The following is a 24,049-nucleotide window of genomic DNA, read 5'->3' as shown; positions in this document are numbered from 1 at the left end:
CAACAAACAATTTAATAGCAGAAAAGTACAGGACGTTTTGAGAGAAAACTGGGATTGGAGGCCGGCATTTCATTTTCCAAAACCTGGAGTCACTGGAAAACCTAAAGACAGTTTCATTCATGTGCTTTATAATCATATCCTCGTTTATTTATTGAGATTGTCAATTTGGCCTTGGCACTTGAAGTAATAATTACTCACACAGGAAAGAAAAAAACAGGCTGAATCTGTCGCAGCTCAGATTTAAAGAACTATACAATCAAAAATTGACCCACCACTGTCACAATAAGTTAATAATTTCAATGACAACTCAACAAACAATTTAATAGCAGAAAAGTACAGGACGTTTTGAGAGAAAACTGGGATTGGAGGCCGGCATTTCATTTTCCAAAACCTGGAGTCACTGGAAAACCTAAAGACAGTTTCATTCATGTGCTTTATAATCATATCCTCGTTTATTTATTGAGATTGTCAATTTGGCCTTGGCACTTGAAGTAATAATTACTCACACAGGAAAGAAAAAAACAGGCTTAATGGGGAACAAAAAGTTAACAGTTAACCCAGAAGATGACATGGAGTGAAGTTGAGTGACATGGAGTGACATGGAGTGATGTGGAGTGATGTGGAGTGAGTGCTCCTAACATTTGATAAGAAAGGGTGAATTACGGAAATGAATCCTAAAGCCACTGGCTAACAATTAGCTGCTAACAAAACTAAAGTTAGTATTTGCTTCAGCTCTTTCTATTGACACTAAGTGAAAGACTTTTTTTTTATTTACATTTTAAGGAATTTGGGCCGCTGTTGTGCAACTCTAACTCTTTATCTTAAATATTTTGCGTAATCAAATCTGACCCAAATACTTCTACACTAAAAATTTCTTTGAATGAGTTCGTAAGTTCGTAAAGCCTTCATTCCTCAACTAAATTGTTACTTCCATATATTTTTTTTTTAAGAGAACCCACACTAAGCTTGATCATCTCAAATGCCTGGACTGGATTATTCTATATAAACAGACATTTTCTTACTGCAAAGTTTGAGACTGAAAGCATTTCCTACACCCAGCCTTCGATTGAGGCAGTAGAAGGCATGTTTATGTACTGTATGTAGCTCCATCCATACACAAAGTACTTCTAAGGTAACAAAAGTAAAGAAAGCCAGATTAAAAATATGAAATACATGAAAGGATTAATAGTAAAAAATTTGGCAATGTTCAAAGGTTGAAAACCTCGATGTGCTTACATTTGTGCTTTCCAATTTTTCCTTTTCCACATAAATCAATTAATGAAGGAAAACCTGGAGTGGAAAAAAAAAAGCCCATTAAATGTGTGTTCATGCGTACCGTTGCGTCCAGTAGCTGAATGCATCGTTGCAAGTTGGGTTTGGTCTCACAGTAAAGACGAAAGAGAAGCCTTCCAATAGGCTGCTTGTCGCAGATGCTGGCATAATCCCTTTCTGCAAAAGCATAAAATAATAATGCACAAAGTACTTCTAAGGTAACAAAAGTAAAGAAGGCCAGATTCAAAATATGAAATACATGAAAGAATGCATTTCATGTATTTCATATTTTTAATCTGGCTTTCCGAATGGAGCATTCGGAAACTCCAACAGCCAAACACACCCTCTTCACAGCAGGAGAGAGCACCAGAACCTACCAATGATTTTTCCCAGTTCAGCACACTGGCTTATGTGAGGGAAGCGAAGGATCTCCTTCCATTTTTTACTCCTGCCTTTCCGTTTTCCACCTCCACCTGTGGCGGCACGCACACACACACACGAGGGGAAAAACATTAAAACGACTTCAGAAAGTTGTCACGGGTAACTTTTACGAGTGAGGGAACCGGGCCGTGGACTAATGCCTAACAGAAGTGGGAGAAAGGTGGGGGTTAGAGGACGGGCTTTCTCCTGAATGAAATCATAGTCTCAGTGCGTATATATAATTCATAGATTACGCCTCACTTCCTCTGTTAATTTCTCCGCTGACTTTCCTCCTTACTCAGAAGCTTCCCCGAGAGTGGGAACGGGGTGTGTGTGCGTGTGTTGGTGTGTGTGTGTTTAGTGTCGGTGAGTGCGTGTGTGTTTGTGTTTGCTCAGACAGAAAGTCTGTTCTGACCAAGTCCTGGAACCAAGTCTCACGACTCAGCCTGACTGGATTCCGTCACCCTCAATCACCAGACATCTAAGGGGAAAATGTTTGGCGGCGGCGTCGTTCAATAATCCAATTTGTTTCTCATATTTGGCCGCTTCCACATCTTAAATCCAGACCGAATCACAATCGTGTTTGTCTCGTTCGCCGTCGCCATAATCAAATAAAACATAATTTGCAGTGAAATGTGTCCAATTGTAGTTTCTTCACACGCTACAACTGCTCCAATGAACTGACAAGCATTTGTCTCTATTTGCTGCCGCATTGGGTTTAGGCAGCGTGATAGGCGCTGAGCGCTGGAAAGCAAGAGAGGAAATGACAAGCAGACATCTTTAAGTAATAACTCAGGAATTCGAGAGGCACTACGTCATGCCGGAGCCTGTGAGTGAAAGCTTTCGCAGTTTTCCCATCAACCCTTCCTGCTGCATTCGTGTTTTCATCTTTTCCATTCCTGCTGCCTCGAGCACATCTGTTTACCCCAAATTCACCACAGCCAATATATTGGGTGAAACACACTTTAGTTTGTGAAATTTAGATTATTTGTAGTGAACTTCCGTCTCTATACACATATATTTTGTCACATTACAACCACTCGGAGCGCCCACAGTGAAACATGGTGGTGGCAGCATCTTACTGTGGGGGATGTCTAAATTTCGGAGCAGGAGCAGGGAAATTAAAAGTCTTTCTACCATATATTGACCTTAGGTGGGGGCTTAATACAAGTTAGTCCCACACTTTTTGAACTTTTAAAAGGGAATAAAACATTTAGTTGCATTATAATCACAAATGGCAGTGTATGTTTAAGTAAAATAGTGAGACAGACAAACACAAAGCAGTGTGTAGTCCAAAAATAAGATTGCGAAAAGGTTGCCACACATTTGTATTTAGCAGTCTTTGCACTGTTAGCCCATAATAAAATCAAGTGCAACTATGTGTCTTAAGAGTAACTTAACTTATGTTTATTTGTATGGCACATTTCAGCAACAATGTAATTCAAAGTGTGTTCATAAAAAAGGCTACATTCTAGTTACAAGAGAAAGTGAATAAAAGTTGGACTATTAATTAACCCTAATGATGTTTTAATTAATGCATTTTAGCTTAAGTCTCAAAAATAGCAGCAAGAAAAAAGTCATTTTGATGGAAAGTTATAAGAAGTCCTGTTTGCAGTCACGCAAAACCCTTGTAAGAGAAAACATATGGGTTAGGTGGTTAAGACTAAAGTGTATAATTTCAATGTTGTGGCAAAGAAATAACACAGTGAATCACTCTGAACACACCATTATTGCCCTAAAACATGGTGATGGAAGCATTGTGGTATGGGGTTGTTTTTGATCTATTTTTTTTATTTTTCACTTGAGGAAAGCCATGATGGTTCCGACAGTATTCACTGAGGTGACTGAACACAATGCATGACATGATTTTCAGATTTTTATTGGTAATACCTTTGAAAGCTATTTATTCTTGACTGTGCACTCCTTTGTGTTTTCCTGTCACATAAAATCCCACAAAACACAGTGATGTTTGTGTTTGTAACAGTGAAAAATCTCCAGCGGGGTTATGAACACACTTTCAAGGCACTGTATTGAATACAACTGTAGCAGAGCGGCTTTGCCACAATAAAAACCACAAAATAAGCAAGTATCTTAGCTAAAACAACACATTTTTTCACAGAACTGAAAAACTATTCTTTTAAGCATCTAGTGGATGCTATAATTTCTATTTCTTGTAAAATTTAGTGCACAAGAAGAGTCTGCTAGCTTGAAAGGATCCTTGTCACCACCTCATGTTCAGTAGTTTGCTATTTTTTCTTTACATAAAATCTCACAACAGCAGAGTAGCTATATTGTGTGAGCAAACATGGAGGAAGAATGTCTTAATAAATGAAGTCAAAATATCTCCTGAGACAATCATTAACCTCTAGCATCTGCTCCTCATCAACATTACCGTAGACCAAACATGCTACTTATATATATATATATATAAAATGGGCACACTTCCTTATTTCAGCCCTAGTTGTTCTCTGAAAGGAGTTAATGAGTAAAGGTATGCGGGGCGACTAAATGTCAGCATACTTTTCCGTGGCGAAGCATTTTAATCTCTTTTATTAAAAACATAATGTCAGCCAAAACACACACAGCAGTACAGTGAATGGAGAAGGTCATTCCCCACGGGGGCCGCTAAAACGAAAACGAGTGCGCTTGCGCTACTGTTAGGCGTCCGCTGAATAAAAGGGTCCACCAAACGGCACAGATTTCCTGCCGCGGGTCAGCGCCGTGTTAAATAATTGTACTAAACACCGGCGGTTCCACCCAGGCATTCAAAGTGTACACAATGCCGAGACAACCACAAATAATGCAGTTCCTCCTTTTTCTGTCCGTGTCCTGTTTTCTTTCCCTCTCGCTGCGCCCTGAACTTGTTTATTTTCATCTTCTCCTCCTCCTCTTCCTCATCTGCCCATTAATGCTCCTCCAAATTCAGTTCTTCTGCACAGCTTCAGTTATTACAACTAAAAACCAGCGATCAGGCCCGAAACCTGGGAGTAGTGATGGACTCTGACCTGAACCTCCAGAGCCACATAAAGACAGTTACAAAGTCGGCCTTCTATCACCTGAAGAACATTTCCAGGATTAAAGGACTAATGTCTCAGCCAGATCTAGAGAAACTCATCCATGCGTTCATCTTCAGTCGTATTGATTATTGCAACAGCGTCTTCACAGGTCTGTCCAACAAATCAATCAAACAGCTGCAGCTCATCCAGAATGCTGCTGCTCGCGTTCTCACTAAAACCAGGAAGATAGAGCACATAACACCAGTTTTAAAGTCCCTCCACTGACTCCCTGTAGCTCAAAGAATAGACTTTAAAATACTGTTGTTAGTTTATAAATCACTGAACGGCTCAGCACCACAATACATTAAAGATCTGCTGTTGTTGTATCAACCTTCCAGACCTCTCAGGTCTTCCGGTTCTGGTCTGCTCTGCATCCCCAGAACCAGAACCAAACGAGGAGAAGCAGCTTTCAGCATCTATGCACCACAAATTTGGAACAAACTTCCAGAAAACTGTAAAACAGCTGAAACACTGACTTCCTTTAAATCTCGACTAAAAACCCACCTGTTTAGGATTGTATTTGAAACGTAATCAATTACAAATTTATTGATGGAACTTGACTTAATGCTTTGTTTTGATTATTGATTCTATATTGCATTGTGTTTCTGTGTTTGTAATGATGTAAAGCACTTTGAAATGCCTTGCTGCTGAAATGTGCTATACAAATAAAATTTGATTGATTGATAACAAGAGCACTATATAGCACAACTTCTTTCGGCTGCAGGGTTTCATCTGTCATGTCACAATAAAGCTGATCTCATTAAATGTTCTTTTTTTGCTGTTGTTTACGAAGCAAAAACAAAGGTAACTTTATTTGACGGGGTGTGAATAAAACTGTCATGACACCGTCATAAACATGACATAACACCTGTCATGGACATGAGTAAGTCTTTATGAATATTTTCATAAAGTGTCATTCGGTAAATTATGACACTTTTAATACAAAGTTGATATTATTCAAAATGTCTTCATTATGTCAACTTGACATTAACTTAGACAAAATTGTCTTTGTTATGACAATTTGACATTAACCAATAATCATCATATGTCATAATAGTAGTCATAATAATGTCATTAAGTGTTATTACACTGTCAAAAACGTTAACAAAACAGTAATTATTGCTCCCTACCTGAAATAAAGTGGAACAAGTAGGACCAACGATAAAGATTTCATTAAACTTTAAAAACAGTCATTAAAAACTACTCTTACATCAAGTGGAACAAGTAGCATCAGTTATGACGGTGTCATTAAGTGTTATTACAGTGTCAAATGTTATGTTAACAGAGTCATTTATATTATCTCTTACCTACATAACTTTTAAAGTTTAATCAGTAATACTTTTATAACAAATTTATGTCAGATCATAATTTCTTGGTTAATGTCAAGTTGTCATAATGAAAACATTTTGAATAATGTCAACTTTGTATTAAAAGTGTCATGATTTACTGAACGACACTTTATGACAACAGTCATAAATATTCATGAAGACTTACTCATGTTTATGACAGTGTCATGACAATCTTATTCACAACCCGTCAAATAAAGTGTTACTAAAACAAAACTAAAATTGAGAAGCTTTGCCTAGAAAAGTAAGCTCACCCTTGCTGTTTCAGTGACATTTATCACTCTCAATCAATTCATTACTGGCAAGTGTGACTTCCTCTACAAAAGAAGTCATTCTGCTAACTATCTGATCTGGAGCCTGCAGGTGCTTGTTAACACAATGTAAAGAAGAAGAAGAAGAAGTGACTTTACATTTTTACAATTTTTAATCCGGGAAGGAGTTTAAAGCCATTTCCAAAATATCTTAGACTTATTACTTTACAGTGAGAAAAATTATCGAGATATGGAAACATTTTTCTTAACTATCAATCATAACAGGAGTTGAGGAACCTAAAGATTCATCTCAAGATTAGATCATGCTTTGCTTTGAGAAATGAAAGATTTTAAAGAAATGTTAATACAGTTGATAAAACAAAGAGGAAGTTGGGTTTGTTTGGAAGTGTCAGGAAGATGTTGGCAAAGTTGCACCTGAATAAACTGAAAGACTTGCTAAACTATGTCTTTTGGAAAGAGGAGACCAGTATCAGTTTAAGCACATTATACTATTAAACAAGGTGGGGAAAGTGCAATGATTTGGCAGCCATAAGACCGGCTTATCTTATACCAAAATATTCTAGAGTTACATTTAAGGCAGTTTATTAGCATATCTTACTGACAGAATATTTGCTCAGCTGAGTCAAACAAGTTTTTTTTAGTTTTTTTTATAGGAGTTATAAGTATGTATATGAAAAGGAACCCAACCTCGCCTGCAAACATGCAAATATTACTCATTTTACTCTATTTCTAAGTTATGTTGTTTGTGTCTTACTGGCATCAAGCTAAGGTTTTAGATAGTGTTACTATTTCACCTGCTTAAAAAAATATGATATATTGACATTCATGGTTTGGAACCTAAAGGAGCAAAAAAAAAAAAAAAACCCGTCACTTTTGTTAATACAATGCTGTCATTAAACAAGTTTCCTCAAGTAAACAGTCCCAACTAATCAATGCGCTAATATAATCTATAAAGAATAAGAATCAGGTATATTTTATGCAAAAAGATTTTGAAGAAAAAAATACAAATGCTTTCTAATTTGTGCTAAATCAGAAATGTCCCCCTCAATTTATATGCAAATTTTATATTTTAGTTCAAAATCTTTGAGTTGTATCCCTTGTTTGTGTGCACAAAGGTGGTGAATAAAGCTAATTCTGATTTCTGATGTGATATTATACATAGAATAGAATAGAATAGAATAGAATAGAATTACTTCATTCATCCCAGCAGGGAAATTATTTCGCAGTTACAGCAGCATAGAGACAAGACACACAACAACCACCACTGAGTAGCAATGTAGACAAAATAAAAATAAAATATAATATAAAATATATATAAATATATGTATACATATATATATATGTATACAAATATGTATACAAATATGCATGTATAATTATTACTATTATACATGTAATAATAGATGTTATAATATGTTACACCCATTAAAAAAAACAAAAGAAAAAACAACAAATGATGATGCAAACATTCTTGTTTTTAAATGTTTTCTCTGCTATACTGCAAACCATACCTAATTCTTGTTGTACCCCTGATGCATATCTGGCCAACGAAGGGGAAAATATGCTGGCAGGAAATGAGAAATTAGACGTTAAAGGAAGTTTACAGAAGAATTAGTTATGTCAACAGAAAAAGAACCACAAAGATTTTTATTTAAAAAAACAGAGACAACACCCCCCAACAACAACTTAAAAACATCCATATGTTTTAGTCAATGTAAAGACTGCCAGGAACTCTGGGGCCCTGCTTATGAAAAGCAGGCTACTAAAAGCATGAACGTGCTTGTAAAAGTCTATAAACCATCCTGTCTTTGGCGCTCTGTTTATTTCCTCCTTTATTAAACCGTCTTGCTCTCTCATGGCCTGTCAAGTTACATTTGAGCTGAAATATGCGCCGCTCTGTGGATTCCCTCCGCACAGGAACTTGTCGGCCTAATTTGTTCCATGCACACAGTGCGGTCGCCGCCCTTTATTTATGTTTCTGCTCCGCAGCTCTGACATCACCGAGGCACGTCAAGTGTAGCAAAATGTCAGAGAGGGTCAGAGAGGGAACGACATCAGTCGGGCACAACACCGGGAGGGGCGGGGCGGAGGGTGACGAGCGGGTGGGTGGGGGTTACCGGTATCCCAAACATCTGCGTGTCGTTATCGTGACCTTTCTGCAGCAATGTCCTCCCGCTCAATTTAACCCAAGACGGAGCGTCCTGCAGGGCCCGTCCGTTCGCACACTCAGAAACAACTGCCGAGCTGTGAGGTTATGTTCCTAAAGCGTTGACACTTAAAAGGATCTGAGGCTGCTAAGCCACGTCCACCTCCGCTTGGCCTCCGCCCCGAACATGAAGTTAAGATTTTCACATGGCCGTCGAGACGAAACCACATCCTTAGAGCCACACTGTAAACCCAGCACACAGCAACTCCTGCAGCAGAAAGCGACGTGAACGCGCCGGTAGAGCGGAGCGCTGCGAGTACCTCGTGAGCTCCTCTCTACGCCCACGCCATGCAAAAAGTGAGAAGGATTTTTGGTCGATTTTTGCACTCATCTCCTGCCTGCGCTGACCCCCTCGTTTTGTTCGCAAAACAACCAATCATCCCTTTTGTAATGATCCAACTTTCGCTTCTTCTCACATCACCTCCTCTGTCTAAGCTGTTAAATGTCGGCGTCGTGGTTGAGTCATCCTCTGGTGGTCAGCGAGGTATCGGCAACGCTGAGGCCTACCAACGCAACCAGACACTGATTCAAACGTCTTTGTCCTCGCTCGCTCGCTCTCCTCTCTCCCTTCCCTCCAACTGCGTGTTTCTTAGAAATGCATTTGCATGGGGCCTGCGGGTTAAGAGGGCAGCTGTTCTTGAAAATGCAAAGCATGGGTGAAAAATGCACAAGCAAGTTATCAAGGAAAGACGGAAGAGGTTGCGTTGGCACTCAACAACATCCTCTTCCTGTGTGTCAGGGATCCGCAGACAGATTCTGAGCAACGTACGCCTTTGCTATGTCACAAGAAGCGCCTCGATAACAAAAGCCTCAAATATCAATCTGCTGCTGCAAGTCAGAGCAGAAGACACCAGCTGAAAAATCACACCTTTTTAGATTGGGCTTTTTTTCCCATGCTGCAACATGAGTGAATGTTCTGCAGCCAGAGGTAAATAAAGACGATACTTTGCTGCAGAAAACCACTTTATTCTAAGCGTTTTAAAACCACACAAGCACAAGTCCTGCATATTTATTTGTCCAGACTCATTTATCAGTGCTACTAACCTTCCTATGTTGAGTTGAGATAGTGTCAATCTCAGAGTAAATCCATCTGTTCTCTGGAGGCCTCTGAGGTTTATTGGAGAACATTAATGAACAAGTACGATTACAAAGATCCAGGAAAACAGCAAGCAGCTTGAGGTTTAACCCTACACCTACAAGAACAGGAATATCCACCTAAACTGACCCATGGAAACTCTGGTAGAGCTGCAAACATTCACAGCTTAGGTAGGGAGAAAAAAATCGATCAACATGAGTTTTTACCCACAAGCATTCAAACACAACAATAAGCTACTGTATGTTCTGGAACATAGCACACTGCATTTAAATATAAAATACTACTGACTTTTAATTTGTATTTATTTATGTAAGTTTTGATTTTGCATGTGTCTTTCATATTCTTTTTCTTACTATAATTTATTATGCTGCCATTGAGAAGGGCCAAACTTCTCAATGGCATTGTTATTGTAACAGTGACAATAAAAATTATTCTGATTCTGTACATTACGAATATAGGCTACACCCTGAACACACCGTGCCCACAGTGAAACACGGTGGTGGCACCATCGTGCTTCATTTAGAATAGAATAGAATAGAAGTACTTTATTCATCCAAGCAGGGAAATTACTTCGCAGTTACAGCATAGAGACAAGACACAATAACAACTACCACTGAGTAGTAGTTGTAGATAAAATAAAAATAAAAAATAAAATATAAAACGCTATAAATTGTAAAAATATGAAATGCTGTTAATATAAAAGCAACTTAAGAGCAGTCATTGCAAAGATTCAAAAAATGCAGAAACAGTATGTATATGTAAATATATGTACAGCAAGTGTGCCACAGTGCAGTTGTGCAAAATTGGACTGATTAGTGCAGAACAATGATTTAGCTTTTATTGTACAGTGAGATGGCATGTGGCAGGAAGGATTTCCTGTATCTGTCCCTACGACAGCGGAGCTGGAGCAGCCTATGTGAGAAGATGCTCCGCTGTCTGTCCACTATGTGGTGAAGAGGGTGCTGTTTATTGTTTATTTATTTCAGCAGGGATGCAAAGCTGGACAGAGTTCATAGGAAGATGGATAGAGCTAAATGAGAAAACAGGAGAAAACCTGCTAGAGGCTGCAGAGGAATTGAGCAGGAAGTAAAGTTTCACCTCCCAGTAATTCAACGACCCTAAGCAACAATGGAATGAGTAACACTCCAAAGGTCATGTGGCTGTAATTTCAGTGATCTGATTACAAATGCACACTACACTTTCTAGATCTTTATTTGTTAAAAAAACCAAAAACAAAAAAAGACATCTTTACAATTATGCTATGGTTTCTGTTGGTCTTTTACCTAAAATCGAAATAAACTTACACTGAAGTTTGAGGCTGTAAGTTGACAAAACAATATTTCAAGGGGTATGGATCCTTTAGCAAAGCACTGCGCTTGACAAAACCTGATTATCGAATGGGTTCGGTTTTTTGTAAAGCACTCCCAAGTGTGTGTGGTGTGTGTGCCACAGGAAGCCGCAGGAAACGTTGGCCAGACCTGAGCCGAAGGGGAGGACTATAGCAGGAAGACGCTCTTTGTTGACCTGTTCCAGCATGATGTCATGCTGCTGCCTCTGCCCGGGGTCCTCATTATTACCATCCTCAATGAGCCTCTCCTTCCACGTATCCCTCATTAGGATCCATAATAACAACGGGATGATTTGGCCGCAGCATCTGCAAAAAGCAGCGGTCCGTGACGTCCAATGTCTACCTGGTGACACCAGACCATTCTTTCGGCAGCATAGGGGCGAGGAGGGGGGGGGGGATAGGGGGTGTCCACATGGTGATCTACTTAAGTGAGGAGGTCATAAACTCAGAATCAGTCACAGACAATAAAGAGGAGATGGTATCAGCTGCATGGATGCTAGCGCACAGCTGCTTTCCCATAGAGTTAAAGGGATGACCAAATCTAACTGGAACAATGTGGCTGCGTTTAGGACGAAAGCCACTCATGTGGCAGGGGAGCGTGATTCAGACACTGGGTAGCATATTGCCCCTCAGATGCGATATTTGCTCAAAGCTTTATGAAAAATTACACAGCTGTGCCTATTATCCTGCCCTTATGTCCTTGTAAACACCAGAGCTAAAAATAGTGGCTGGCTCAAGGGCAGCAGCGGTGGCAGTGTGTTAACACAGAGTCGGGTGGTCAAACCAGTTTGCGATCTCCGGCCTGGGGAGGCCGTGTCATCTTCAAGCGGGAAGACGTTGAGGGAGAAAACTTCCATGCGAGGCTGAAAATGTGTCATAAAAAACATGCAGAAGGCTGGGTACATTTCCTGTCTGGGAACAGTCAGGTGCCCAGAGTTTCCTGCTCTATAAATAAAATCTGGAATGTTATGGTGGGGGTGGAGGGCATGGAATAGAAATTATATAACACATAGGGCTGTCCGATCAAAGGACTACACACACACACACACCAAACACAGTGCTCAGGGCATGCTGGGTAATACACACTGTTTGCTCATCCATAAAGGTCCGGGATGACTGAGCATAGTCCATATGAGGCCAGCCTTAATAGGCTGCTTCTTCACTCTAACAAGGTGTTGTGCTGTTTGGTCACCTTTGCGAGTATTTTCATATTGTGAATGGTACGGCTCTGTCATCCCAAAGAATGATCTTTATTTATTTATTTATTTATTTTTATTTGTTCCAGTTTCACTGAGGAAAGCCCTCAAAAGCGAGGGAAGTGGAGCTGACTTATCAACCTGATGGAAAAAACATTCACAAGAGCAGCAAAAAGCCCCTCCCTAAAAAAAAAAAAGGTTAAAGTGATTATGTGTCCAATTTAAGTTGTTTCTGTCTTCCCTATTTGTTCCCACACGCACCTACACATACAGTTTGTTACTTGTATCATCCCTTTGTTGTTATTTCATGTCCTTTTGTGCCTAAAGGGCAACATTCTTTGAAAGAAGGAAATAATAAAAACCTTTTTTTAGAGCTTGTTGTCTCCTTATGTGAGTTGAAACTCTTTGGGGAAACAGCATTTTTAAAATTGTCTGTGTCTCAGGGGAAACTTGCTTCTTACTCCCCTGTGTTTTTTTTTTGTTTGTTTTGTTTTTTGTTCATCTCTGTTGCAAAGAAGGCCTCAAATTAAAGCGGGATTTACAGCGTTTTAGCAATATCAGGTCCAATAGCCACGCTACTGTACACCCAGGTTCAGCCTGAGTAATCCCATTTGTCCGATTGCTCATCAACACAAAAAGCAAATCAACCAATCAGATGACAGTAACTCTGAGCAAGCTTAATGGCAGCATCAGGATCAAGACGAAAGCGACGTGTAGCTGGATTTGAATATGGCAAGGGTGTTGGTGCCAGAAGGGCTGCTGAGTATTTCAGACCCAGATGATGTCGTTTTTACACACAATCATCTCTTTGATTTACAGAAAATGCTTAGAAAAAGAGAAACAGCACCAGCTGTGTGGATGAAAATGCCCTGATGATGTCAAAGGTCAAGAGGAGGATGGGAAGAATGGTTTGAATTTCTAGAAAGCCAACAGTAGCTCAAATAATCACTTATTACAACCAGTGGTTGATGGGATTGAAAAAAACGTTGCCTCGTCCAATGTGTCATTAACTTGCAGGAATAACATTAAGTACCATGTGTTGTATCAGTAGCTCAGACTAGTGCTGGTGGTGTAATGATGCGCTGGATAGTTTCTTGGCACAGTTTATGCCCCTTACTACCATTGAACATATTGTTTACACACCACAGCCCACCAGAGTTTTGTTGTTGACCATGTCGGTCCCTTTATGACCTCAGTGTACCACTAGACTGATGACTACTTCCAGCAGGATAACGCACCACGCCACAAAAATCAAACAAATTCAATTTGGTTCCTTCAAAAACATGACACCAATGGTTTATGCAGACACCAGGTCGTAATTAAACAAAGAATCACTGAGGGGAAGCGGAACATCATCAATGTTCAGTCAGTACATCTGCAGTAACTGAGTGACAACTTCACGTCAATAAGGACCAAAATCTCAGAGGTAAGTTACTGAAACCTTGAATTTATGCCACAAAGAATTAAAGCAAGGAAGAAAAATTGGCTCCAAATTGAAACCCTATACAGGAGTCCAGGTGTGTAAAGTAGACAGTCTGCTTAGGGCCCTCTGCTGGGCTGGGGTGGAACTGAGAGAACGTGGATTGACTCGTGACAGTCTGACTAATGGGCTACTAGTCACATACATAGACAAAAACAATAGTCCAACTGAAAGTAGGCACCCAAATGAAACAAATCTTAGTAGTTTTTCATAGTTTTTATCATAGCTTTTCTCATCATCACAATACTCCCAAAAAACATAGTGATAAAAGTCCATACTGCACAGCCCTACTATAGAATCTGTTCCACTTATTGAGTTACTGAAATAAATGAACTTTTCCAAACTATTCTAATTTACTGAGTGGATCTGTCTGTATAGTTCTGCTTTCCGAAACGCACCAGCAGTTTACTGCTGAGCTACATAGTTGAATCATTTATGAAATCCTCGTGTTTTTGCAGGACATTTACTGTCAACCGTTTTGCACCGTCCAGCATTTTGCCCATCATTCAGGAAGCTGAAAACTTAAGAGCATTGATTATTTGATTAAGGCACATCAAATATTCATGGGCCGATCCATTACTGAGATATGCCAGTAGAGACGCAAACAGGAAAGAAAAGAAGAGAGAGAAATTGCAGGGTAAGCAATCATCCGCAGCCAAACAATAGACAAAAGAGACTTCTAGTTGAGTTGTCGCATGCGTTCTTCGACTACCTCAGCAACGAACTGGTGAAATTCAAACGCTCCTGCATTAGCGTTGCCTTGTAAGCCCACCCTGGCCACTTCTTCAATTATTTCCTGTATTTCCCAGAATGCCACTCCGCAAAACCCCCGGAGAACAGGCGTGAACTTGTTGCTTCCAGATGAGTTACGTATACTGTATGTGTGGGTAGAAGTGGGAATAACAATAGAGATAGTAGGAGCCAGAGAGCTGATTTTTTTTTTCCACTCAAGAAAAAATGAGTCACACTCCTACTCAAAACACAGCGAGCCTTGTGCAGCGCTGCCGATGGAGAAGTAGGTACCTTGGCCTCTTCGCTGCTTCACAGCATCTGTGTAACTCAGGTAAAGCCTCAGCTTTTTCAGCTGCAGAGGATTCACTTAACAAAATAAGAAACAACGGAATACTGCTGCAGAATAAGAGTCTCGTGTTTAAAATTGGTTCAAATCGATGTTCATATGAAGCTTGTTTGTTATTTCTAGGCAAGAAATAACAAACAAGCTATATTTATAAAATGTATTTTAAAATATATCCCAGGTATATTTTACATGATATTTTTAATAAACCCACATTTCTGTAAAATGTGATTTTTTTTTTTTTTTTGCTGGTGTGATGTGATATTCTAACCTTTAATGTCATATTTTTATTTGCGTCATAATTAAAAGAAATAAAGGCTTAAAAACATCAATCTGTGTGTAATTTATCACAATCTCGTGTTGCATTGAGCCTATTAAGATACTGAAATAAAGGCATTTTTCTAATTTATTGAATTCGGCTGTATATACAGAACCCTCTATGCAAACTCACACTGAAAATCTTGTAAAACGTCAACTACAGTACATTCATGCAACATGGTGAAGGGGGCAGTGGGCAATTTCATCAATATGACTTACAGCGACACTTAATTTCCTTTTGGGATCAATAAAGTATTTTTGAATTTGAATTTAAATAATATTGGAAGTATTTATAAAAGATCAGATTTATGTCTTAGAATTGTGATTACTTTGATAGAATGTAAATTCAAGCCCACTGACGAACCAACTAGTAACTAAATCTTATATTTAGTTACTAGTTGAGTCCATTAGACATTTATTTAGGAAACCTTGTTACTTCACAGAGTCTATGCACTCTGGCACATTTCCCAGGCCCTTAGGAATTGAAACAGCATCACAGGTCCTCCACTGTATGTAACAGTGTGCATGAGATGTTTTTCCACGTGTTTGGTTGTTTAATTCCAACCAAACACAAAGGGAGAATTTGTTGCTGAAATCAATCGTAGTTTCATCTGACCGGTTAAAAACCCAGCACCAGTTAACAAACAGCACATGCTTTTGACGGTTAAAAAAAAACAAAACTTTTTTTCTGATGTGTCGTTCAGAATAACCAGTCAGCTTGCAGATAGTCTTGTAGAGACTTGGTGACTGCAATTAGTATTTTGCTTTTTTTTTTTAACAGTTGGCTTCTGAGATTTTATTTACCTTCACTATCCATCGGGCTCACTGCGTGTGGAAAGGTAAACATTGGTCGTTGTCTCTTCTTGTTTGAGACTGGTTGTTTTAATCTAGCTGATTATTGCTCTGACTGTATATACACAGTATGGGCAAGCTTAGGCCAGTAGCTTGTTTCTTGGTAAATATTTTCTGATATAAAGATCAACTTGAATCTGTTGTGTTCACTCCTCGTTTCTATTTTAAAGAGAAGCTATGGGAAATGAGCCTCTATGTCACATCATATATATTTTACCTCAGGGGAAAAGGAAAGAAATACGGCTCCTATTCTCACCATCTACTTCAGTTAGGGGAACAGTTAGGTGTGCCATAAAGGTGAAGCCTCTGTAACTTTGCGTAGTCTGCTGCCTTCACATAAAAAACATCCCCCTTATATGAGGATGTTTATGCTCACAACATGCTATCTGTAGTTATTTCTGAATCAACCGACCTGGCAATCTGAGTTATATTGAGTCATAAAATGATCACATGGGGATCATAAACACTGGTGAAGCAATCCAGTAGCTAAAAGTCTGAGTGTCCTGAAATGGTTGTGAGGACACGGAAGCCATAAAGAGCTACGAGTTTACTAATCAACCTGAACCTCTTTTTCAGCGAAACGAAGAAACAAATGAGGTGTATCGGAGTGAATCGCCGTTTAGTGATGTCTATCTTTCAATGAGGGTCTTTTCCCTTTCCAGTGGCGCAACAGGCCCCGTAGTTCAGGCCCATTCTTTTTTTTATTATGTTTTGTTTCGTCCATGTTAAAGCAAGGGAGAAACTTTGTGTGTGACAAGACAAACAGGAAGGTGGCAGGTGGAGGATCAGGCAGCACACTAAAAATCAACGCTGCAGCTTTAAATGCAATTCCAGTGGGCGTCCCGGGCGCGTTTGACTGGGTTTCTGTTAGCAATAACAATAGCAAGCTCACTTGGCTTGCTAAGACTTTCTCTGGCCTCACATGATAAAGCAACAACTCCTCACCCACCCATCCCTCTCTCTGCTGTAGTTCCAAGATACTCTTCATGAACATGAACACAAGTCACTTGTACAGAGAAAAGCCTCATGACTGTTGTTTTGCACATACCTCTTTAGAGTAACTAATCAGTTAGCTGCAGTGTTTGGGCTAATCTGAACATCCTGTCAGGCAGGCCAGAGGCATGATCGCACTGTCCTCAAATACAACATCAACGTATTTGGATCTGGAGTTATACGGCAACATTTTGTGGTTCCACCACCACAAGAGATGAAAAAATACAGGGTTTTGAATACTTTCAAAGGCTGATCATGTATGTGTTCCCTTCACCTTCACCATACAAAGTTAGCTTTTCTACTGGAAACTATAAAATGTGCAATGTTGACAGCCGATGAATCCAACCAAGCCCAGTATGAGTCATGAAAGTAAAGTCGACCATTGTGTTTGTTTTCGCACAATCTTCTCTCTTTGAGCTATTTTCTTACGTAACCATATGGTCAATTACACGCCCATTAATCAATTGTGTTTGCATCTTTTATTGGTCCGAATTAGACTTTCAGTTCCGTCTGCGCTTGTTTCAGGTTCAATTAGCGTAATTTGTGGTGATCCGTTTTGTCGTTGCGGTGATGACAACGCTCGAAAACAACAGGCCCAGATGATGAAAGCCCACAGGCAGTGGAGTAGGATTCAGTCTACTTGGCCAAACTTAATAACCCCAGATCTGTTACAGCAATTCAGGAAAGGCATCTGAATGCAGCAGTGCAGTTTTTCCCCCTTACTCTCATTCACTTGGACAGGCAATGACGTTCGCTTGCCTGGTCTGGAATCTGCGACTGCTGCCAGCGAGAGTTGTGAATGGGGTGGCGGGCAGCACCTCTCTCTCTCTCTTTTACACACACATATACACACACACACACACACACTGAGCTTAGGTTCGACTGCACTGATTTTTGCTCGCGCGTCACAGTGGCTAAGTTCAGGTTACATTTAAACAAAGGAATTCATCCCCACGCCCCTCATCTTTTAACACACGGACACATAAATCTACAGCATACCCTGATATTAAACCTCCCTCTGGCTACATGTCGGCATTAAACTCTGAGCAGAGCAAACAACCAAACAGATCTCACTAAAAAAGACAGAGAGAGAGAGAGAGGGGGAAAAGAAATCCATTTTAAACCTGCAGGAAATTTTGTTCTTTTCTGTCTTTTTTTTTCTCTCAGCTGACAAAACTCAAGAGTGTTACAGATGAGAACATCTGCATTTCCTGCTGCTTGGACACGGTGATCAGAACTGTTGGCGGTCAGATGATACAGGGATGACCACGCTGGAGACGAGGCCGCTTCGTTTCACTGCGTTCATCTTGCGCAGGGACTGGATATTGCCAGAAGGATGAAGCTCGGATGGCTGTAGCCCACTCAGTTTGTTATGTAACGATCAATTTGATTAAATAGCTTATGGGCTGCATCAAACTGAAGCCGTGTAACACAATTTAGGTTTACGTAAGGCAGTGGTCACCACAAAAGGTGGTTCAATATGACCAGAGCTGCATATTTTTGCCCATAAAGTGGTTGAAAAAAAACAATGGTACAGTACAGTGCTGAGAAACAAAGCATGGCCAGCAAGGCCCAATGTGTGAAAGTAATTGATGCCTAAACCCAATAATTGGTTGTGCTTTCATTTGGCAGCAAAAATTGCTATCGAGCATTGAGATATAGCCACGGAGGAAGTTTAACCCTCTCTTCTGTACAGAATTGCTTTAATTGGAGTATTTCATGTGCATTTGTGCTACAGCAATCAACTTAAGGTCAGGATTTTGACTAGGCTACTCTAAAGCCTTCCTGGTGTGTCCGGATCATTGTTCATACCCTAAGTGACCTTCTCATCCAGGGTTTTCCAGTAGATGAAGGATTCACGGGTCACTCAGTGACTATAATCCATCCAGGTCCTGCAGTACTCCCAGACCATTTCGCTGCCATCAGCATTTGTGATACTTTTTTTCTGAAACGTCGTGTCAGTTTTACGCCAGATGCAGAATTACGCACACGGTGGAAAAGTTCCACTTTTGTCTTCTCGTTTCGCCGAATTTTTTCCTGAAAGTCTTGGAGATTATCAAGGTGTATTTGTTGTCATATGTTAGATGTGGTTTTGCGTTCTTCTGGTTTGCTGCAGTTTGAACTCTTCTACAGCTCGTTACTGAGTCATGACCCCGACTGAGACATGTGAGTGTTGCAGTGCTTTAGATGTTATCCTGGGATTTTTGTGAGCCATGAATACGCTCTTGTAGTAATTTTGATGTGTTGACTACTCTGGCGAAATACTAACGCCGTTTCATGTTTTCTCTCCATTTGTGAATAATATCTCTTAATGTGATTCCTCAGCATCCCAAAACTTTAGAAATGACTTTATAACCCTGTCCAGACTGACTTCATGATTTTTTTTATTGTCAGCTTTTTTATTTTTTTAGGTTAGGGAATGATTTGTTGCTTTTGGTTTACTTCTTGTTCTCAGACAGGTTCGGTCTAAAGTATTTTTTGTATAGGCAATACTCTAGTTAAACTGAATGTGGTTCATTATATAGGCAATTATAGCTTCAAACAGGGCCAGGTTGGTTTAGAAAGCTTTTTTCCTCTTATAAAGGAAATCCTGATTTGAACGCTTATTTTTACATTTTCTTGAAGAAATGATCTGAATCATTCAAATGTGATATCGAAAGCAAAAGCAGAAGACGTCTGTAAGGGGGCAAATACTTTTTCCTTATCTCTCTGTGTCCAAGGAGCAATATTTGGTCGACAGAGTGCCTGCTCTGCTGGGTGCATCAGCAGCTTTTTAATTCTGTGCGTGGCTGTCACTCACACTGTTTTACTGATGCAGGATGTGTGAGGACGCTGGCATAAACAAGCCAAAGGCTGCAGTGTAAACTGGGCCTTCCTGTTGTGCGTAGCTGGGAGCTTTCTGGACAGACAAGGCTTGCCTCTCCCTTCAGTTCCAGCTCGAGATGATCGCGCATAAACAAACAAAGATTTACATTCTCCGGCCCGTTGCTAGTCCACGATCCGAGGTGAACCTGTGCCTCGCTCGCTCGCTCTGCCACGCTTTTGCATGAGGGAGACGCTCCCGGCAGACGGGGCGGTGTGTGTGGGGGGGACTGGGGGGGGACTGCAGAGCACTGGCACTGGGCCTTGTAATACAAAACCTCTAATGATTCTCACTGGTAAACGATTTCACCAGTAATGGACTCGCAACAACCTGTGACATGTTTTGGTGAGGGCACGGCTGCAAATCAGCTGGGGCAGTCTCACACTGAAGCATTTATAGAGACGTTGACAAAGCTGCTCAGAAACTTCAAATATTGCCTCAGAGAGGCCGTGTTTTTCCTCGGAACGACGGGCAGAGCGAGTCCCGGCAGAGCAGCGGGGACAAGCCAGATCTGCTGTGGGTCATTAGCTGCTCTTATTAATTCATGAAGCTAGATTCTGCCGGCCCGTTTGTTCTCCGCTGCCATTAAAGGAGCACGCAGTCCGATCCATACGCAAATGTGCTTCTGATACCTCCTCAGCTTTCTAGTTATTTGCTTCATGATTCCTCCCAAAACACTCTCTGTTGTCGCTGCCAATATCATTACCTGAAAGGTAAAGATGGAAAAGCTGCTGAAAAGTTCACCCAATAGGTAAACTGGGAAACCACGTGTGTCTCCAACCTCAGATGTGTAAATGAGCACCCTTCGCCAATGCACTGGCTTTAAATTCCTCATGGTGAGCGGAATGATGTATTTGGTACTTGTTTTACAGAGATTTCCAAGGAAGAGGGATGCTGGAGTTGAATCAGAAACTCACCAAACAATGGTTAACAATTGTGAGTGTGTGAATAACATCAATTGCTGACATTAAATGAAAAGTCTGAACCTCCCAGTACAGACTGTGTCACTTTATAGCCACAAACTTCAAGGTAGTTTCTTCGATTTTCATAGATAGACAAACACAACGCAGAAAAAAAAAAGCTAAGTGATGCACACATTTGAATTTAAATATGATGCAGAATCCTGAAATAAACATTTGTTTTTGGTTTAATTTAACACTACATCCCATAAAAATTGTGAAACAGTGGACAAAATGGGAAAACAGACGTTGTTACGTGCAGTCTAGACTATAAAACTGAATAACTTGTGTTAGAATAGCCAGACCTATATAATCTGTGGCGATGCATGAAAACCGACTGCAGGTTAGATGTTTTGCAAAGAAAAAGCCTCATGATTGAAAACAAGGCATCTTCCTAGCATGATGCTGCCACAACTGTTTCATCAACTGTACCTGAAACTGTGTTTCTGTGAACAGTATCGACTTTTGGACATCGTTGTTCACAGAAATCTCCTCTGAATTAGTGACAGTTTTCACTGTAGACGGTGAAATCTCCAAATGATTTGTTTTCCTGATGTGAAAAATATTTTTAGGATGTACTCCAGTTACTGACCTGCTGTGCCAAAAAATGTTATTTCACAGAGCTTTATAGCGTCGATTTAAGAATTTGGCGGTATTTCTAATTATCAAAGTGTTTTGGGGAAAAACAAAATGGTATGGGAACATTATAATGCCTCTTTAGTATTTTCCTATTTTTGTAGAGTTTTGTTTTTTTTTTGAGGGGGGGTGGAGCTCTGCAATTTTGCGTAAAGTCTTTTGCTCTCAATTTTTTACTTATGGACCATTGTTATTTTCCGTAACTGTGGCAACAAGGTGTTTGTTTTTTTTGTTACTTTTGTCCGTTTACTTTTTACAACAAGGCACATCCTCAAAGCTTCAATAAATATCCTAACTATTCATGGATTAACAGTTCATGGATGCAAAGCAGAATGAAAACGCAGAGAGAGAAGGAAGACTTTCAAACAATCTCTGCCGTAGATAATAATAATAATATTAGGCGAGGATCAATTCCCCGACTCCAACGCCTCTCTGGCGCGGCTTTCGAATCAAATGACCAGACAGAGGTTTAAAAAGGAGCAGCAAAAGCAAGTGAGGCGGATTAGCAGTGTCTGCTAACAACTGATGGCATCGTCCAGGACATGTTGCTGTGGAATATCATCTCTGCTGCCCTGATACTGAGCTGCTGTCATGTCACCAGGGTCATGGGACTGAGATACAGCAACGGGTTTACAGTCAGAGGCTTTTTCAGATTACAACACTGACTGCTACAGGAGATTCCCCTGCCCACAGAATCACCATCCACTGTGACTTTTGGAAGGTGCTTGAACGATGTGATTTACAACATTTAATTTCCCTTTGGGAGTAATTTTATTTTTTTATTTTACGGTCTTCTGTTTTTGTTTACATTTCACACTCCCATGTCACCAATCTAGTGACAGATTCATCCCACTTAAGGAGAGAGTATGGAAATAAAAAAACAAAACAGCTGACGACAACAACAAAAAGCATAAATGCAAAACCTGCAGAGACCAACACACCGATTCCTACAAAGAATACAACCAGTTCACACTCCACGCTCAGATCCGGGCCTTCCTCCCCAAAAGGAGGAGATAATGGACCCCGCTATCAATTCAGACCCACAGTTGAAGCTGCATGTGGCCTTCTCAAGACATTTGACTCTTCTCCACACTGACAGCCAGAGAGCCTCTCTTTGCAGGCCCCCCCTTGCATAGATTTCAACACCGGTCACGTCATCGGATCGCCATCCAAACGCCAGCCGCCAGCCTACACTCATGTATTCCCTGTGCAGAAAGGAGTCATTTCTCCCTGCCTCAATGCGCGCTTCATCGCACAGAGACTTTGCGAAAGGGCGCCTTCATTTGCACAGACAGCGAAAGCGGATGTGTAAGGCAGACCCCCCCACCATCCCCACTCCCCTTTACATATGTGTTAAGAGAAGCGGAGTGGAGGGAAGGGCAGGAGGGGGGCAGAAGATCAGTCAAAAATCAGAGGGAATAAATCAACCTGCGAGGATGATTAGAGTTTTCATTTGACAACAAGAAGAGAATATCATGGTTGTGTTTTCATGTTGTCAGTTATGTATTGCATAAGCACCCCCTCCTACCCCCTCCCTTCCCTTTCCTTCTCTCTGTTGCTCTGTAGGGTCTACCTGAGCCTACGATCCGCAGGCTGATGCTATCTCTGCGATCATTCCCATCTTTTCTGCACACTGAGCGCAAAATGTCACCCAGCCGGAGCCTGCATACCCCCCAACCCCCCACCCACCCCCTGTGCACACATAGCTTCTTTGCGGATTCGACTTACCCTCTCTCGCTTTTAGCAGTACAGTGTTGGCTACTATGTTCTCCAGCTCCATCAAAAAGAGGAAAATCCTAAACGCTGAGCGCGCGAGCGGAGGGGGGCAAGAAGGGGGTGGGGGTAGGGGGAGAGAGAGAGAGAGAGAGAGAGAGAGAGAGGGGGGGGGGGGGAGGGTTTGGGTTACTGGAGCTTCTGCAGCAAAAAACAGCGTCCTTCAGCCGGTGCCGGCGGCGGGGATTGTTTCCTTCACTCCTCGTCGAGATCCGCGCAGATTTCTCTCATATCAAAGTCGTAAAAGATAAAACAGGATGACATAGGTTTGCTTGCAGTGTAAGTTGGGCATGGTTCTTGTTGTGGGCTGGACGTGCGGCGCTGCATTTCTACTCCAGTCCCCCCAAAACCATTCCATGCGTAACACGGGTGCGAAATGATGTCCGAAGCGGAAAACGGCCAACTTGGAGGATCTGGACGCCAGCGAATCGGGGGTTATCTCGGCGGATCCTTTACGCCGACACACCAGGGTAGCACCAGCTTTACAACTGCAGAGGTTGGCTGAGTGCACCCGAGAGGACATCGGCTCGGCCCCCCCCTCCTCCTTCTGCTGGTGCGTAATCAGCGTAGGCTGGGCCTCTCTGCCACAGCGGCGTCAAGCTGCAGGCATTACAGCCACCAGATCATGCATAAAAATAAAAGCACGTACAAATAATACAAACACACCTCGACTGGGCCAGGTTTTAGAAAAGGGATTTGAGGGGCAAGAGAAGGTCCCCCAAATTTTTGTTTTTTAAATTAATGCGTATAACATATTGTACTTTATATAAAACTCATATGAGATGAATTGATTTAATATTTGTGGGATTTTTATCAATCAATCAAATCAATCAAATTTTATTTGTATAGCACATTTCAGCAGCAAGGCATTTCAAAGTGCTTTACATT

General features: G+C 40.9%; 1 protein-coding gene across 2 annotated transcripts in view; it reads right to left on the bottom strand.

Moving 5' to 3' along the window:
* Window positions 1-23,711, bottom strand: part of grk5l (G protein-coupled receptor kinase 5 like) — a 37,673-nt gene extending 13,962 nt beyond the window's left edge. Inside the window, exons 1-3 of one of the 2 annotated variants that reach the window (XM_028034485.1) lie at window positions 23,117-23,711; window positions 1,650-1,745; window positions 1,337-1,449 (exon numbers count right to left, since the gene is read on the bottom strand). In XM_028034485.1, coding sequence (XP_027890286.1) covers window positions 1,337-1,449; window positions 1,650-1,745; window positions 23,117-23,168 — 261 coding nt within the window. In that variant the 5' untranslated portion in view covers window positions 23,169-23,711. The remainder of the gene's footprint in view (window positions 1-1,336; window positions 1,450-1,649; window positions 1,746-23,116) is intronic. The other variant, XM_028034483.1, reaches the window with a different exon arrangement.
* Between the last annotated feature and the right edge of the window lie 338 nt (window positions 23,712-24,049).

Source organism: Xiphophorus couchianus, chromosome 12 (genome assembly GCF_001444195.1).
Source record: "Xiphophorus couchianus chromosome 12, X_couchianus-1.0, whole genome shotgun sequence".
Lineage (NCBI taxonomy): Eukaryota > Metazoa > Chordata > Actinopteri > Cyprinodontiformes > Poeciliidae > Xiphophorus > Xiphophorus couchianus.
This window is presented reverse-complemented; position numbering and strand designations above follow the sequence as displayed.